At 45.9% G+C, this 19,446-nt stretch overlaps 1 protein-coding gene across 12 annotated transcripts in view; it reads left to right on the top strand.

Moving 5' to 3' along the window:
- KCNIP4 (potassium voltage-gated channel interacting protein 4) overlaps window positions 1-19,446 on the top strand; it is a 447,477-nt gene that overhangs the window by 380,103 nt on the left and 47,928 nt on the right. The window contains exon 2 of one of the 12 annotated variants that reach the window (XM_079989856.1): window positions 12,677-12,782. The exons of 10 other annotated variants lie outside the window; for them this stretch is intronic. In XM_079989856.1, coding sequence (XP_079845982.1) covers window positions 12,677-12,782 — 106 coding nt within the window. The remainder of the gene's footprint in view (window positions 1-12,676; window positions 12,783-19,446) is intronic. One more of the 12 variants, XM_079989860.1, reaches the window with a different exon arrangement.

Raw genomic sequence — 19,446 nt, 5'->3', positions numbered from 1 at the left:
TTTTTGGTGTGTGAAAGGCACCCTGGAACGGATTGAGTCCATAACTAGAGGTACCACTGTATCAGATTGGAATTCTCAGTGTGGGCCACAAAATATATGCAGAGTCAGTCTCCAGGAGACTTTGGTGTAAGGTAGTTCATATATTTAACAACAACAACAAAAACATATCCTTCCTCAATGTTCTTGACATAGTGCCACACCAGAGCAATTGGGGAGGATTTAAAATGATGTGGTATGGGAACTGGACAGTTGGACTTCCTCTCTCTACCTGAGTGCTGTTAATTCTGGTGTGATCCATTCCTTGGCAAATGCTGCTTTGGTGAAATTAAGCCAAAGGAGGTAGCTTCTTTGAGAATTAGTACTGTTCAGTTTCCAAGGATCTGCTTAAGGCAGCTGAGTTCTTTTCCCCAAGTAAACTCTTGATGTGGGCAGAGGAGGAAGAACTACAGAGGAACTGACTCTACTTTGTTGTTTGGGTGAATTAGACTGGTGGTTAAATCCTATACATCAGAGGTGTCCGCCCCCCCCCTTTTCTAGTTTTTATTGGTTTTTCAATATATACATCCTGTGGTGGGATAATGAGCTGCTTGTGCGTTAAAGCTTGATCCCTCAGAGCTCACTCAGTGTAGTGAAGCCCTGCCTTGAGCGGAGCCCTTTGGGGTGGCTCCGTCAGTCGCTGGTAGAATCTGACAGTGGGCGTTTGCGGAAACGTTTCCAACATAAAAGCTGTTTCACGGACATGCGCCTCCTGGATTCTCTGCGTGACAGTTTCCGGCGAGGGGTGGGGGTCCTTAAAGGGTGTCCTGATACCTCCTCACTGTTCTCACTGGAAGTATCCCAGAGCCTCCCCTCCGACTCCCTTTCCTTTGGAGCTCCCGCACTCCCCCTACTGGTTCCCTCTTCTGCTGAACTGTCTCTCCTATTCTCCTGGAGCCTTCTCACCACCTGTCCTTCCGATGGCAGTTCCCTGACATCCACCTCCCCCCCAGGGCCCCCTTCACCCCCTCCCGCCTCTTCTCTTACTGGCGGCGAGGACGGAAATCCCTGGAAGGAACTCCCCTCATCCTCCGAGGATTCAAACACTTCTAACCACGGCCTTCCGTCTCTTTCCCCATCTTCCTCTCCTTCGTCGGAATCTGTTTCCACCTCCACCCCTGACTCTGGGAACCCTTCAAACTCCCCTTCCTCATCTGTAGTCCCGAAGTGTTCCCTCCTAAATCTTGCCACTGGTTGTGGTTTTCTTGGGAAACGCCGATGAAACGTTTCTATTAAAATCTCGTCTTTGACTTCCTCTGCCGGTACCCATGTGTTTTCTGACTCTTCCTCCCCCTCCCATTCTACCAAGTATTCCACCTGATTTCCCTTCCACCTGGAATCAATGATCCCTGCCACATCCATGTTGCGTTCTCTCTCTTCTATGACGGGTGTCCGGGTGACCTCCCTCTCATGTTCCCCCCACTCACGTCCCTCTCTGTACGGCGACAGTAATGACCTGTGAAATACTGGGTGCAATTTCATGTGACTGGGCAATCGGAGTTTGAATGCTACTGGGTTGACCTGCTGTATGACCTCAAAGGGTCCCAACCGTTTGGGTCTCAATTTCTTACACCCTCCCTTGAACGGCAGTCCTTGGGTGGATAGCCACACCCGGTTACCCACCCTTATGGTTTCGCCTTCCCTCCTATTTCTGTCTGCTTGCTTCTTATATTCTTCTTTGGCTTTCTCTAAGTTGAGTTGGAGCTGACGGTGGATCGCTTCCATCTCTTCAACAAAATTTTCCGCTGCAGGTACACTCCACCTCCCCCCTCCTTCTCCTGGAAATGCCCGAGGATGACACCCATAATTGGCTAGAAAGGGACTCATCCCTGTGGACACGTTCTCCGCGTTGTTGTAGGCAAATTCTGCCAGAGGTAACCTGTCTACCCAATCAGTTTCTCTGTCCTTTACATAACACCTCAGATATTGTTGCAAAACCCCGTTTGCCCTTTCTGCTTGCCCATTTGTTTCTGGGTGCCTGGCGGTGGAAAAACTTACCTCCACATGCAACATGCTCATTAGTTTCCTCCAGAACCTGGAAGTAAATTGTTTTCCTCTGTCGCTCAAAACCCTCAAGGGGGCGCCATGCAACCTAAAAATGTGCTTCACAAACAACCTTGCGGTTTCTTCCGCTGTCACTGCATGTGAACAAGCTATAAAGTGGCACATCTTAGTTAGTAGATCTACCACCACCATGACCGCGGTTTTCCCTTTGGATCTCGGTAGATCGGTCATGAAGTCTATGGATACCATCTCCCATGGCCTTTCTGGGGTGGGTAAGGGTTCTAATAACCCTGCTGGCGCCAACCTCTCTCCCTTTGCTCTTTGGCACCTGTCGCATCCCCTGACATACTCCCGCACGTCTTCCCTCACCTTGGGCCACCAAAACTCCCTGGTAACCAACCACATGGTCTTGTGCTGCCCGAAGTGCCCCGCCGTGGGGCTGTCATGCAACTGTTTGAGCACCCGCCCTCTTAGTTCCCCATCTGGTATGTAGAGTGCCCCTTTGTAATATAGTTTTCCGTTCTTTTCCTCAAAACCCCCTGCGTTCTCACCTGTCTCCCTGAGTTCCCTAAGTTTTTCTTGGGCATATTCATCGTTCTCAATACCCTCTACCAGTTCTCTTTGCCCCACCAATGCCGCCCCACAAACCCAGTGGTCCTCCGAGATGATATGTCTTTCTTCCGCCCCTCCTTCCCCCTCCAAGTACTCAGGTTTTCTGGAGAGAGCGTCCGCCCTGACATTCTCAGCCCCTGGCACGTAGCGAATTTCAAAATTGAACTTGGAGAACTCTTGCGCCCATCTTACTTGTCTCTGGTTCAATACTCGGGCTGTCCTCCAGTATTCTAGATTTTTGTGGTCTGTCCGCACTTGAACCTTGTGTTGCGCCCCAATCAACAGGTGTCTCCATCTCTTGAACGCTTCGTGGACGGCGAGTAATTCTCTGTCGTACACTGTATAATTCCTCTCGGATTTGTTCAATTTCCTCGAGAAGAAGGCACACGGTTTCCATTCTGACGTATTCGGTCCTGGCTGCAGGAGCACGGCGCCCACCGCTCTGTCAGACGCGTCGGTTTCCACCCTCATCGGCTGCTGCAGATCCACGTGTAAGAGTTGTTCTTCCGAAGCAAACGCCCTCTTTAAACTTTCGAAAGCTCGCTGCGCTTCTTCCGTCCAAATTTCTTCTTACTGCTGAGACAATCCGTGATGGGGGCTGTTAAGTGGGTGAAGTTCTTGATGAACTTCCGATAGAAGTTTCCGAACCCCAAAAACCTCTGCACATCTTTCTTAGTTTTCGGTGGCCTCCATTCCAGCACCGCTTGCACCTTGCTAGGATCCATGGCCAGCCCTTTGTCCGACAACCAGTACCCTAGGAATTCCACCTCCCTGGTGTGAAACTGACACTTCTCCAGTTTCACCCACAGCTGGTTTTCTTGCAGTTTCCTCAGTACCTCTCGTACATCTCGCACATGCTGCTCTTCATCCTCTGAGTACACCAGTACATCATCCAAGAACGCAGCGCAGTTCTTGTAAAGCAATGGTCCTAGTACGTGATTCATGAATGATTGAAATACTGCCGATCCCGCCTGGAGGCCGAAAGGCATAACGCAGTACTCAAATGCTCCCAAGGGGTTGAACATAGTGGTTTTCCACTCATCTCCCTTTCTCATACGTATCAGGTTATACGCCCCCCTCAGGTCCAGCTTGGTAAAAATCTTCCCTTTTCTCACCCGGGTCAGAATGTCATCGATTCTGGGCATAGGGAAAGTCACGGGTTCGGACACTGCGTTTAGGGCCCGGAAGTCCACAATTAATCTTGGTTTGTCTGAATTTTTTTTGTCCACAAAGAACACTGGGCTACCCCCCACCGCTCGTGACTCTCTGATGAACCCACGCTTGAGGTTTTTGTCAATAAACTCCCTAAGCTCCTGCATCTCCCTGTCAGACATTGCATACACCTTGCCCACTGGCAATTGTGCTCCTGGGAGTAAGTTGATTTGGCAGTCAAAGGGTCTGTGCGGGGGTAGTTTATCTGCTTCCCTTTCGCTGAAGACGTCGGCAAAATCTGCATATTGTCGTGGTACCCTACCTTGATCCGTTGCTTCTATCTTTGCTAACGTGGCCTGAGTGCCTACTTGGCCCCCTTTTTCCGTGCAGTGTCCCATACAATGTGCTGACCCAAAGGAAACCACTCTCTGATGCCATCCCACAAGCGGATCATGCAGCGCTAGCCAGCTCATCCCCAAAATGATGGGCGCTCCTCCCAAAGTGGCTATATTAAACGCTATCAGTTCCGTGTGTCTTGCCACCCTCATTGTCATGGGGACAGTCTGCTGGTTTACTTCTCCCCCCAACAGCGCCCTCCCATCAATCGTGGTCACCTGCAGGGGATTTTTTAAAGGGATGGTCTGTATCTGATGTGCAGCTGCAAACTCCTTACTCATAAAGTTGCAGGAGCTGCCTGAGTCTAATAGCGCCTTCACCTTTAGTGGGTGTCCGTTTGCCAGCTCCAGCAATACCTCTATCACAAGAGCTGGTCTTGGGGTTCTGGCGTGGGCACATTTACTGTTCCTTGGCCTGGCTGCTGTGCCCCGACGGTGGCAGCCAGGCGTTGGCTTTTACTTGCTCCTTAGCTCCTTCTCCCTCCTCCCCAACAGCTCCCGCCATTCCTTGCCATTCCTTTCTTTGCGGACAAACTCTGGCAAAGTAACCTGGCTGTTGGCAGAGAAAACATTTCTTGGCGCCTTTTCCCTCCTTCTTCCGCCCTTCACTGGGGTTTGAAATTGCGCGCGCGCGCGCTGTTCCGATTTCCATCGGCTCTGCTGGCAGAGAAGGCTGCTCTGGAATCTCTGGAATGCGGGAATCCCTCCAATGCTCCCCTTTCCCTTCCCGCTTCTCCAAGGCTCTGGCCTCCTGGCGTGATCCTATGGCCAGCGCTGATTTAGTCAGATGGTCCATAGACTCCGCCCTGGGCCCCCGGGAAAGTTCGTCTTTCACTGCCGAAGATAGTCCTTCTTCGAACAGCATTTGTATCGGTTCCGCTGACAAATCCCAACCTAATTTATGGATCAACATGGTGAACTCAGTCCAGTACTCACGGACAGATCGGTTCCCTTGTTTACACGCCATTAACTGCCTGCGCGCCACTCCCTGCTCAATCTCGCTGGAAAACATCAGATCCATGGCGCGAAAAAACTTCCTTGTGTCCCTTAGGGCTTCATTACTAGCTGCCATTAGTGGCCTCACCCAATCTTTTGCCCCGCCTTCGAGATGCCCAATCACATAAGCAACCCTCGAATCCTCATCAGGAAAATCATCAAACTGCAGATTGAGGGCATATTGCATCTCTGTCCTGAAGGCTTGATAATTCCTGGGATCACCCCCAAACTTCTGCACCAGTCCAGGCACTTTCCTCGAGAGCTGGGCGGCTTTCCCCTTTTCTGCATCATGAGCCCTCCTCTCCTCAAGCCTCGCCGTTTGCAGAGCTAACTGTACCTCCAACATCCTGTACCTTTCTTCCAGGCTAGGACCGGCTGCAGCTGCTCCCCCATCTCCGGCTCCGGCTGGGTTGCTCATGATGCCTCTCTTTGCACAAGCTGCTTTCAGGGACTGTCAGATTGCTGTGGTGGGATAATGAGCTGCTTGTGCGTTAAAGCTTGATCCCTCAGAGCTCACTCAGTGTAGTGAAGCCCTGCCTTGAGCGGAGCCCTTTGGGGTGGCTCCGTCAGTCGCTGGTAGAATCTGACAGTGGGCGTTTGCGGAAACGTTTCCAACATAAAAGCTGTTTCACGGACATGCGCCTCCTGGATTCTCTGCGTGACAGTTTCCGGCGAGGGGTGGGGGTCCTTAAAGGGTGTCCTGATACCTCCTCACTCTTCTCACTGGAAGTATCCCAGAGCCTCCCCTCCGACTCCCTTTCCTTTGGAGCTCCCGCACTCCCCCTACTGGTTCCCTCTTCTGCTGAACTGTCTCTCCTATTCTCCTGGAGCCTTCTCACCACCTGTCCTTCCGATGGCAGTTCCCTGACACATCCGTTATGAAATATCTCTCTAACAATTTTCCATTTTTTCCTACTCCCCTCTCCTGGACTTCCCTCATACTTCCACTTTCTTTTACTTTCAATTTATTCATCCTGCGTATTATTTCCCCAATTAATTCCTAATACATTTACATTTATTATTTATTAATATATACATTTGTGAATGTTTACTCAAACCCTGCCAATGAGTCCAACTCTTCATGTTGTCTCTTCATATATATTGTAAATGGTTCCCATTCTCTTTTAAAGTCTTTGTTGTCCCTTTCATGTAATTTATCTGTTAATTTTGCTAATTCTGCATATTCCATGAGTTTCTCTTGCCATTGTTCTTTTGTTTGGGATTTCCTCTCTCTTCCAAGCTTGTGCTAGTATAATTATTGCCGCTGTTATTGCATACATAAATAATTTCCAGTTGTCTTTTCTTATTTCTTGATCAGAGGTTTTCAACCTTTTTGAGTCCATGACTCCCTTGACCAACTACATTCTTTCTGTAGGCGTTCACAAGATAAAAATTACTTACACATTTCCCATTTCCCAAAACTATGTGAACTGAAACAGTTATCCTTCGAAATTTGTGCCTATCTGAATTTTGCAATGCAGTTCTCCAGCCAAGTAGTGTGCACAAAATTCAGGGTTAAGTAGCTAAAAGTGAACATTAATTAACATTAACACCTACAACAACCCACTATATTAGGGGGAATTGTTTCTGTAAAAATATGTATAGTAGGAGAAAATCACAAAAAATGGTGATGGATTTTCATGAGGACTTCTGTTAAAAAATATATCTGCAAGCTGATGTAGAAATGTAGAGAACTGAATTTAAGGTTGAAGAAGATGAAAAAGTGAGAGAAATCAAAACTGACATATTTACGTATTACTACCTATCCTTGATCTGATAACTGAATGACAATTCATTTGATTATGGGCATGTTTGTCATATAACAGCTGCCCCCCCATCAAGTAAATAAATAAAAAATACTTAACTAAATGACCAATTCCATCACAGATGGCTCGGTTCTGCCCCCACAACATAAACCCTGACCCCGCAACATAAATATTGGCTATGCTCATTGTTCCTAGACTAGCGGTTACCCTCACAGAAATGCAAAATAAAAAGAAGTAGCATCCGAGTGAAAAAGATAGGACTTTATTGAAATATAAATGTGCATAGGGGCAGCCTCAAAAATAAGGAGGAGGCTACAGGAAACCACATCCAAAGCAATGTTTTTATACTCTTCCAGATGACACATGCCATTTCTATTCACCAAAGAATCACAGCAGTCTTAATTGTTGCAATCCAAAGTCATCTTCCTGAACCAAATCTTTTAGCTCATCATGTAACTATGTGATCACATACAACAATTTTACAGTGTCTTTCTTTATTAAGACTTTGACTAATTTTCCTTTTCATTAAATGTCTCCCAATAATATCCAATATTTATCTCAATTGCCATGCATAGCTGATTCTCTTTTCATGCATACAACGGTCACCATAGAGTCTAACAGTCTATTGCGTGTTGAGGTCCCCAAGCCACCCCCCAATAGCTCACACCTCACACCTCAGTTTTGGTTTGGGTTTTTGGCACGATTTTGGCCACAACTTTATTTAAATAGACCCAAGTGAGTGGTTGCTTAGGCATTGGTTCCAACTATCTGTCCTTGCTCAGGGACAGAACTGACTTCCGGTTTCCAGCAGAAGCCAGTCAGGGAAACAATTATTGGGGAGAAAATGAGGCTGGGCCTCAGTCCCTCACTTCTCACCCTCATGCTCCCTGGGGCTTGCACGGCCCAAGTTCGATGCCAGGGACTAGGACGAAAGGGATGGCAAGCCCATGGATTCCTTTAACGGAATTCCCTTTCCGCACCACCATTGGAGGGGTAGGCACTTACCCCTCCACCAACCAATTTGAACCAATGCCTAACCGCCAACCTTACAAGTTGTGACGATTTGCTACGCAGTAGGCAAAACCAAATGGCACCAGCCAATCAGCCAAATGGACAAATTCCTACCAGGCCTCTACCTCAAAGCAGATGACCCCATGACAGGCATAGCAAGGTCAAGCGAACAACCCCCCCCAATACAGGGAGGGTGGGTGGGTGATCTGGTGCAAGCAGCCAAGAGAACGCTCAAAGTTGGGCGACCAGTATTTAAAACCTCTGACCCCTCCTTCAAAATTGGCAACAAGCAGTTTTCCCCAGCGACCCGATTAACCAATACATTGCCTGGGTCCCTCCACAAATCCGCCCAGCAACAATGGGGTGGCTTGTATCCCCCACCGTAACATGCACTCTCTGCTAGGGAGAACACGTTTTCTTTTCAGTTTTCTGGAATGTACATTCACTGTGTAAAGTAAAAGCAGCTAGCTCTGTACAATAAAAGGTAGGCAGGCACAGGCTTTTTCAATTTAGGTAGGCCATAGGTTCAAAACAAATGGAATCATCAAAATGACATAGTTTTATGAAATTATTATTTTCACCAACAATTACTTCGCAGCTGAAAAGAGGGGCAGCCTTAAAGCACCCCAGATTTCATAAGGCTGTGGAAGAAAACTTGCTGGAAATATGTGAAGTATTGACCAATTTTCATGCACAAAAATGTTCATATCAAAAATAGCTTTCTTTCCCTCACTGCTTCAATCATCAGTAACTATTTTATAATGCTTATCCAATTCACAGGAGACACAATGATTGCAAAGGCACATTAGTTTTCTATTGGGTCCACTATTCTTTTGCAGATGTGGTCTAAGATGCCATAATTCAAAGCAGTGGCATAGAAGGAGAAAGGGACTGTAAATTATGGAGCATGATGTCTGTTCAAATGCTTTTACCGAGCAAACAAATGGAAACGATGAAATGGAAGAGGGCAAAGGTTGCAGAAGGAAAAAAGACAGTTGTGTGCACAACTGAGAGATGTGTTTTGCCCTGAAATAAAAGAACTAACCGCTACTACTTTGATTACTCATTGGTCTCATAATTCATGTTACATCATCCTTTTCTCCTGCACTGTTGAATGAAACAGTGTCCTTGATTATTTGATAGAAACAACATAAAATATGAAAAACGACCACCAGTTTACACCATTATTCTAAACTGGAGGCATGAAAATAGAATATCTGAGATTTTGGATTGACTCACTGTTCTCACAAGATAAATGTGCTCCTTTTGCTTTTATATTTGTTCCGCCTTCAACTCTCAAAGTTTCTCTATTTTCTGGTGTTTTGCTTCTGCTAGCACAAGGCAATTCATGAGAATGCATGGCTGCCACCAAAATCACCACTCACCTTCTCTTGCTTAGCAATATCTAGTAAAACATACTCTATACTGTGACATTGCAAATATCCCTTCTTTCCTCTACTAGCTATAAAAGGATTGTAAGGTTAAATGGTGTTTGGTTCCGGATACAGCAGAGTTTTACAGGCAAGACAGATTTGTATTCTGAGAAAAGGTAATTATGGATTTTGGAAACATAACTGGCCAAAAGGCTAGTTTTAGGAGTTCTGTTTTATGCTGTTTTTCCCCAAATAAAGTTTTGTCCGTGTGTGATCAAAGGAAACCTTTGATTTTCTTACGTAATAGCTTCTGCAACAGCAGCTGCTACAATCTCTTCTTAGTGCTAAGGATGGTGATAATTTTTGCAATAATCGAGCTTCTACTCCAGCTGCAACCTGTTCACAAGCTTGTGAGCCAATCAGGTTTCACGTGAGTGCTGACAATATTTAATGGTACAACATTCTTCAGCTGTGAAAAAACAACTAACTGAATGACAACTTATCGAACCAGGCTGTTATAATTGTGCAACCCATTTCTGTGTGCTGCTGAAATGTGTATTCCCTTGAACTCTGTTTAATTGAGGCAATGACAATAGCTATTAACATTTATTGTTGCATTTCTCATCCTGTTTCCTACTATCATTGTGGGGAGGGGAACTGGAAATCCTATCAATTGAAAGGGTTATTCACCTGCCAAAACAATGTTGCTTAAATATATTGGCCTGAGGGGAAACTATCAAGGCCAGACCAGAGGAGGGGGATGTAAGTTGGATGTAAGGAAAAAAAGAGGCGAGAACACATTACTACAATGATTAAAGTAAACTAAGATATGAAAAAGGGACGCGGGTGGCGCTGTGGGTTAAACCACAGAGCCTAGGACTTGCCAATCAGAAGGTCGTGGTTCGAATCCCTGCGACGGGGTGAGCTCCCGTTGCTCGGTCCCTGCTCCTGCGAACCTAGAAGTTTAAAAGCACATCAGAGTGCAAGTAGATAAATAGGCACCGCTCTGGTGGGAAGGTAAACGGTGTTTCTGTGCGCTGCTCTGGTTCGCCAGAAGCGGCTTAGTCATGCTGACCACATGACCTGGAAGCTGTACGCTGGCTCCCTCAGCCAGTAAAGAGAGATGAGCACCGCAACCCCAGAGTCGGCCACAACTGGACCCAATGGTCAGGGGTCCCTTTACCTTTACCTTAAGATATGAAAAAATATACAAACTAGTGACACAATGTGACATTAGTCAGTATCACCTGCCCCCCACCCCATTGAGGACCAACAACACAACTATCAAGCAAACTTTTTAAAATATTAAATAAAACAGAAACAAAAACCTAACTTACTGTCCCACCCTTGCCATCACTTTCTTTCAGTTTCTCATCATTATGCAAAGAACATTAGTGAGTCATCTTCAAATGATTTAGAGAAGCCATCACGGTTTCTGATTTGATCCTGGAATGTCCCACTTTTCCTTAGGATGTCCCTGGAAAAATGTTGGAGGGTATGGAGTTATCTGACCCCCAAGCTATCTGAAGGCAATCCTGTATAGAGATTTTTATTTATTTTTATTTATTTATTTTTTAAATGTTTTATGTTTTATATGCTTTTATATATGTTGAAAGCTGCCCAGAGTGGCTGGGGTAACCCAGTAAGATGTGTGGTGTATAAATAGTAAAATTATCATTATGGAATAGGGCATGGGTAGGCAAACTAAGGTCTGGGGGCCGGCTGCGGCCCAATCGCCTTCTCAATCTGGCCCGCACACGGTCCGGGAATCAGCGTGTTTTTACATTAGAATGTGCCCTTTTGTTTAAAATGCATCTCTAGGTTATTTGTGGGGCCTGCCTGGTGTTTTTACATGAGTAAGGTAAAGGTAAAGGTACCCCTGCCCGTACGGGCCAGTCTTGACAGACTCTGGGGTTGTGCGCCCATCTCACTTAAGAGGCCAGGGGCCAGCACTGTCCGGAGACACTTCCGGGTCACGTGGCCAGCGTGACATCGCTGCTCTGGCGAGCCAGAGCCGCACACGGAAACGCAGTTTACCTTCCCGCTGGTAAGTGGTCCCTATTTATCTACTTGCACCCGGAGGTGCTTTCGAACTGCTAGGTTGGCAGTCGCTGGGACCGAGCAGCGGGAGCGCACCCCGCCGCAGGGATTCGAACCGCCGACCTTTCGATCGGCAAGTCCTAGGCGCTGAGGCTTTAACCCACAGTGCCACCTGCGTCCCCCATTTTACATGAGTAGAATCTGTTTAAAATGCATCTCTGGGTTATTTGTGGGGCATAGGAATTCGTTCATTTCCCCACCCCACCCCCCAAAAAATATAGTCCGGCCCACCACAAGATCTTAGGGACAGTGGACCGGCCCCCTGCTGAAAACGTTTGCTGACTCCTGGAATAGGGCATCCCTATTTTCATCAGAGAAATGTTGGAAGGTGTGCAGAACTGAGGTCTGGTGAGTTCTGGCTGAAAAAAAAGGCCCTGCATGCCACAGTTAGGATTTGTAAAAAGCCTCCCATTAACTGCACTGGAAAGTTTTTTCCAGAAGCCGTAGGAGGGGCCAGGAGCATGACAGCAGCAAGGAAGGTCATTTTAGATATATGTGCATTCACAAGCACCTTGTAGGCATGTGTCATAGCAGTTGGAAACCCATGCAGCCTGCCTTGCCCCATAAAATTATAGTAACAGTTCCCACTTCCTTCTCATTCTTCATGGTAGTAATCTCCCATGTTTCAGTCATGGTCATGTTATCTTTATAGCAACTGAACTGATCAATTAAGACTTAGCCTGCACATGAAAACTCCAACAAGAATTCTGCAATGATACAGAAAAAACTCCAGAGTAGGCTCATATCAAGGAAAGGCAAAAGTACCAGCTGGTTATCACAGTTCCTGTGTGAGTGACAAGTGCTAAAGTTTGATGCGAACTCAGCAGTAGAGCTTAAAACATCATGGGGGACAACAAAGTGTTTTATATTTGAATCACAATGCAATTAAAGCAATTACAGAGGTGTCTGCCAATATTTTGTCACTTAATCTTTTTTAAAAAAACACCCAGACATCTGGCTCTCTGCAGAGATGAATTAATAACAGTATTTGCATTTCCTTATTTATTGTGCTGCGATGATCCACTTATAAAAAGAGATAATTTGTACAAAAGCCTCTGGGGCATGGTATAAATGCAAAGAGGTGGATATTTTGTTGTCCTCCGTGTTTCTCGACTGGGAATGTTTGCCTGCTTGCTCCCTGTGCTACCTCCCTCAATATGCAAATGTTTGATGTGCAGCATGCAAGTTTATTTTAAAGAGATTTTAACAGCCCTGATCATGTATCTTCTAGGTTTCCTGTACACCCAGAGCAGTACCAAACACAGCATTAAAGAGCGACTTATGAAGCTCTTGCCTTGTTCAACTGCCAAAACAACATCTCCTGATATTCAAAGCAAGTTTTTTTTTTTTCCTTTTCCCATTTCATGGTTAGATTTGCATGCATCGCCAGGTTTATTTTAAAAACAATTTTACTAACTTTATTTAAATCAACAACAACCTCTTGATTTAAACCTTCTGCTGCTTATCTGTTTTACAACCTTGGAGTGTTTGAGAAGATACCATATCCAAGACTGAATTAACTTGATGGATTCTGCAGTAACAGGTCTCCATGACTTTCATGAAGCTGGCAGATGGTTGGAGAAGTAGGTTATGAACTGTGTTTGGAGGAAGGCTTGGAAACTTAACAGGTTTCCTCTGATGAGGAGAACCATAATAGTGGCTAAAGTCATCTTGACCACACTGCTACCAAATTTCCCTACAATTGCAGCAGTAAATAAAAAGTGTTTAGCTCCTAGCAGGATGGAAGTACAGTGGTACCTTCGTTCTCAAACGCCTTGATACTCGAACAACTTGGAACCCAAAAGCTGCAAACCCAGAATTAAGTGTTCTGGTTTGCTAACCTTTTCCAGAAGCCAAACATGCTCCATTTTGAGTGTTACGCTGAGGTCTGTCTGTTTTTTCTATTTATTTTGCGTTTTTGTTTTTGCGACTTTTTTGTTTGTTTTTGTGACTGTGTGGAACCCAGTTCAGCTACTGGTTGACTGATAGTGTGACTGCAGTACATTGTTTATTGATTTCATTTTATGGATCAGTGGTCACATTAGATAGTAAAATTCATGCTGAATATGCTGTTTTAGGGGTTGTTTGTAAAAGTCTGGGACGGATTGATCCATTTTGCATTACTTTCTACGGGAAAGCGCGCCTTGGTTTTGGAACGCTTTGAGTTTGGAACGGACTTCTGGAACGGATTAAGTTTGAGAATCAAGGTACCACTGTAAAGAGTTATTGGGAAGCCGCCATAAATTTTTTAAATGCCTCTTTTCAGGGCCCATGAGGCAGTTGCCTCAGGTGGCAGGCTAGGGAAACTGGGAGAGTTGACAGATCTGTACCTCAAGTAGCCACTACCAAACCATTCTACATTGTAAATCTTATATTAATAATCCAAAAATTGAGAGAACAAGGTACAAGATCTACTACAGAAGCCACAAACAGAAAACACATTCAAATTGTGTCCAAAAGGAAAATTCAGTCTTTAAAGTTCCTTTAGCCAGGCTCCTGTAGATATCAACAAAGGTAAGTTTGATCAAATGAAGTGTCAGCGATGTTGCGCTCAAGGGTTAGATATCAATGAAGATAAGTTTGTTTCGCCCATGAAGAGTCTCAAGCTTCTTCAGTAAATTCTCTCTCACGGTTTTGATATATTTATAAACATGCAAGTCCATATGTTACATTCCTTCTTGGCTTAAGCTACAATATTTAATTTCTTTCTTCAGGAAATTTTCCCTCAAGATTTTGGTGTATGTACATACATTCAACTTCATACGCTAAGTTCTTTCTTGACTTAAGCATTTATTCATTTACTAAGCGAAACAGGGGACAAACGCTGTCACCCTGTCTAACTCTCGTGCGTAACTCTCGTGCGTAACATTTTCCTTTTGGACACAATTTGAATGAGTTTTCTGTTTGTGGCTTCTGTAGTAGATCTTGTACCTCGAAGTAGAAGGGTGGCAAGTGGGGGCACCATTTTCTGTTTTGCCTCAAGCAGCAAAACGTCATGGACCACCCCTGCCTCTTGTGCATTGTCACCAAGTGTGCATCAGAAAGTAATGGCATGTGCAGGAGGGCTGCATCAGTGGACCTTAATGGGCAGATTCGTATTGGAGGAGAAAGTCCCACAAGTACCTTGGTCCCGAGCTGTAAAAGGCTTAGAACCAGCACCATAAATTGTGTTTGGAAATGAAGGGGCAGCCTGTGCAATAATGAGGTCACATGATCCCAGCACTTGGCCTCAGTGGTGGAGGAACCCTCTCCAGCACCCGGGGCGGGATGCCGAGGGGCGGGGCAAACCGCCCAGTGACACGCGTGCAACATCCATATGGAGTGCGCATGTGTGGCATCCCGTACGGAGTGCGCATGTGTGGCAGCCTGCTGCTCATGCAGCAACTGTACGGGCTGCTATGCAAGCACACTCTGTACGGGATGCCGCACATGCACACTCCTATGGACAACTGTACGGATGGCATGCGCAAGTGGCAGCCCATATGGAGTGTGCATGTGTGGCATCCCATACGGAGTGCGCATGTGTGGCATCCCATACGGAGTGCACATGTGCGGCAGCCTACTGCTCATGCGGCAACCATACTGGCTGCCATGCATGCGCACTCCGTACGGGATGCCGCACGTGCGCACTCCATATGGGCTGCCACTTGTGCGTGCCACCCATACAGTTGTCTGTACGGAGTACACGTGTGCAGCATCCCTTACGGACTGTGCATACGTGGCAGTCCATATGGTCACCGTGCGAGAGGCAGCCCATATGGATGTCTGTATGGATGCTGCGCAAATAGCACCCATACTGACTGTGTGCGCCCTCGGCTGCTCTACAGCTGGAGGGAGGTAGGGGCCATCTTGTCACACACACACCCCCCCGAGTGGCACCCAGGGCAACCCTCCCCCACTTCATACCCCCCTGCTTTGCCTCAGTCAGAATTTTAGCAGTGGGACTCTGCACCAGTTGAAATCTCAGGGATGGGCTTTCAAGGGCAGCCCCACACAGAGCACATTACGGTAATCTAGCTGTGATATAACTCATGCATGCATCCCCATAGCCAGGTCTGACCATGCCAGAAAGAGGAGTTCATCTGGCACACCAGCCTGACATGGGCGAAAGCTTAGTAAATGAGGCTGTTTGATTGAAGTAATAGCGTAAATATGGCCCTGGAGGGTCAAATTGTCTTTGGTTTGTTCTGGGGATGTCGGGTAAATACTTCACCATCACACTTTAGATTAGAACAAGTAGGACCTGTGAGAAAATAGTTGTGGCATGGGATGTTCCTATTCTGGAATTCTTCCAGGACACTCTACTTCTGATTTTCATGTTTTCCCCTCTCAACAGCCAGGGTTCTGTGGATTCTGAGCATGCACAGTCCTCATCACACTGCCCCCCCCCTTAAATGTTTACCTTAAATTGTTTTCGGTGTGTGGGATGTGTGTGTGTGGGATGTGTGTGTGTGTTATTTTGCATACGGTAGTGTTTTCCCAAGCCTGCAGATACTTCCTTCATGTGCATTGATGATGCTGTTTTGGCTACAGAATGCTGCAGCGAGGCTCCTCACGGGGTCCCTGCCATGGGAGCATATTCACCCAGTGCTTTACCAGTTGCACTGGCTCCCGGTGGAATATCAGGTCAGGTTTAAGGTGCTGGTTTTGACTTTTAAAGCCCTTTGTGTCTTAGGGCCCTCGTATTTACGGGACCGCCTCTCCTGGTATGCCCTGCAGAGGACCTTAAGGTCCATGAATAATCATAGTTTAGAGGTCCTGGGCCCTAAGGAAAGTCAGATTATCCTCCACCAGGGCCAAGGCCTTCTCAGTGACGGCTCCGACCTGGTGGAATGCTCTGTCCCATGAGACTAGGGCCCTGCAGGATTTAACTTCCTTCCGCAGGGCCTGTAAGACAGAACTATTCCTCCTGGCTTTCAATTTGAACTTAGCCTGATCTTTTATTCCCCTTCCTTCCCTCCCCCTCCCCCTTTTTATGAAGATTACCCACTCTGGGATCCCACAGCTAATTCTCCCCTGGTCTCCTCGCTGGCCCAAATAGGACTAATTTAGCCAGCTAGCCCTGATGATCATCTAATGTTTATTGGATGGATTTTCCCCCTAAATTGATTTTTGAATTCTGAATTTATTGTTATTCACGTTTTATACTGTATTTTATGCTGTTTTTGTTGCATCAATTAAGTTTTTTGAATTTGTTGTTAGCTGCCCTGAGCCCAGTTTTCTGAACTGGGAAGGGCGGGGTATAAAAAAAAAATTGTTGTTGTTATTATTACATTTAGAGAATGAGTTCACCATTAGGATATACTGTAGTCTTGAGATAGCCCAGAGCAAAGATGTTGGCTCTCCATTCATAACTCTCCAAAGGAGCAACATACGTGTAGAAAAACAGCTCCTGTTGTGATCAGTCAGAATAGTGTTTGTAGCAGTAGATAATGGGCAGATGTGCACCAAACTTTTAAAGCACATCCAGGGCACATGTAAAACAAGTGTTTTTCCCAATGAATCCTGAGGACTGTGGTCTTCCCCACACAGAGCTATAGTTGCACGTCGAGGTCCCCCAGGCCACCCCAATAACTCACAGTTCACACATGTTTTTGGCATGAATTTGGCCACAACTTTATTTAAATACACACGTGAGTGGTTGCTTAGGCATTGGTTATGACTATCTGTCCTTGCCCCAGGGACAGAACTGGCTTCCGGATTCCAGCGGAAGCCAGTCAGGGAGAACTATATTGGGGAGAAATGAAGCTGGACATCAGTCCCCCATCTTTCACCCTCATGCCCCCTGGGGCTTGCACTGCCCAAGTCCGATGCCAGGGACTAGGACGAAAGGGATGGCAAGCCCCTGGATTCCTTTAACGGAATTCCCTTTCCTCACCACCATTGGAGGGGTAGGCACTTACCCCTCCACCAACCAATTGTAACCAATGCCTAACCGCCAACCTTACAAGTTGTGACGATTTGCTACACAGTAGGCAACAACCAAATGGCACCAGCCAATCAGCCAAATGGACAACATTCCTACCAGGCCCCTTCCCCAAGGCAAATGACCCCATGATAGGCATAGCAAGGTCAGAGGACAACGAACCCCCCCCCCTTTTCAGGGAGGGTGGGTGGGTGATCCGGTGCACGCAGCCCAAGAGAAGGCCCCAGGCTGCGTGCCCTGTATTTCAGACCTCTGACCCCTCCCACACTTTAGCAACATAACATTCTCCCCAGCAACACTCCTTGCCCAATCACAGCATGTGGCCAATTTGCCCAACAACAGTGGGGTGGCCTATTTGGCCCCCACCGCAACACGTGCTCTCTATTATGGAGAACACGCTTTCTCAGCACCCTTAACAAACTACAGTTCTCAGGATTCGCTGGGGGAAGTGATAGGGTTTAAATGTGTGTTGGATACGCTTTAAATGTATGGTGTGGATCTGCTTCATAGTAATGGGGGTGCCCATTACTGAGTTTTAGTCTTCTCCCATTTTCTCAGGGGGTTAGTTCTTAAACTGTTCTGGGAGAATGATCCTAGTCTATAATGTTAATATTTTATGACGCTATTGGAAGAATCCATAAAGAAGGCTGATCGCCCAAGAATTGATGCTTTTGAATTATGGTGCTGGAGGAGACTCTTGAGAGTCCATGGACTGCAAGAAGATCAAACCTCTCCATTCTGAAGGAAATCAGCCCTGAGTGCTCACTGGAAGGACAGATCCTGAAGCTGAGGCTCCAAGACTTTGGCCACCTCATGAGAAGAGAAGACGCCCTGGAAAAGACCCTGGTGTTGGGAAAGACTGAGGGCACAAGGAAAAGGGGACGACAGAGGACGAGATGGTTGGACAGTGTTCTCGAAGCTACAAACATGAGTCTAAACAAACTGTGGGAGGCCGTGGAAGACAGGAGTGCCTGGCGTGCTCTGGTCCATGGGGTCACGAAGAGTCGAACACAACTAAATGACTAAACAACAACAACATTGGAAGAATATATATTATAAACAGACTGATCCTGCTTCTCCAAACTTTAGGAACTGGACCTTGAAAGAATGACAGCGATATAGATTTGCATAGTAGCATTTAGAACTCTCTTCTTCTGAGGAAAATAATTTGCAGTGACCAATTTGCCATTTTGTTGGAAGCAAATTGGAAACCCATTTAATCAGTTCTTTCTGGAACAAATTTTTAAGTTACAAATTAGTGGAGCATAAACTTGTCTGTTTAAAAAATGGATTACCTGTGACATTGAGCTTGCATGGCAGGTTCTAGCAAATTTTCACAGGCTGTTTATCATGACTTGAAAACTGGAGTTTGTGAGCCTCTTGAATACTGAACAGCGGTGCTTGCTCCTTCCTTTGTAATCAGAAAAGGGAGATTTAATTTTCAAATGCAAATGAGAAATATTTGAATTGTGCATATTCTACAAAGCCTTTAATTTTTAATTTAGAACATCTTAATATTCACTGTGCTGTGCATAATAATTATTTAAATTTAGAGATGCATATTAATGTATTTACTGAAATTTGCAGCCCACAAATGACTTGCACTCCAGTCCTAACACCTTAGATTCTCTGCATGAATTACATCTAATATCCAGATGGCAGCTTCGTATGTGATCTTTTCTTACTTAAAAGTTATGGGGCGGAATCACAGTTCATGTGGAGAGAAGTTTTAATCCTCATTCCCTAGCTATGCCCCAATGAAACTTTTTTAAAATAGGGCCTTTTTAAAAAAAAAAAAAAAAACAGAGAGAGAAATATAAGTTTCTCTTTTTTGGTGGGGTGGGAGAGGGCTCAGCTGGGGAGGGAAGTATGAAACCTCCCGTCCCCACACATTGCTGGCCCAAACTAGATCATGTCCTCTGCATTTTCTTTTGAGTAAGACATAAACCCATACTTAGCTGCAGGCTACACATAAAGTGTAATGTGTAGTTTGACCTCAGAGAATAAGAGCCAGTGTATATACATCATTTAGTGAACCTGCTCCTGGTGCGTACCATGTTGTGTTATATACCAGG

Source organism: Podarcis cretensis (assembly GCF_951804945.1).
Source record: "Podarcis cretensis genome assembly, chromosome: 9".
NCBI lineage: Eukaryota > Metazoa > Chordata > Lepidosauria > Squamata > Lacertidae > Podarcis > Podarcis cretensis.
The sequence above is the reverse complement of the archived record's forward strand: the minus strand, read 5'-3'. Positions and strand labels throughout refer to the sequence as shown.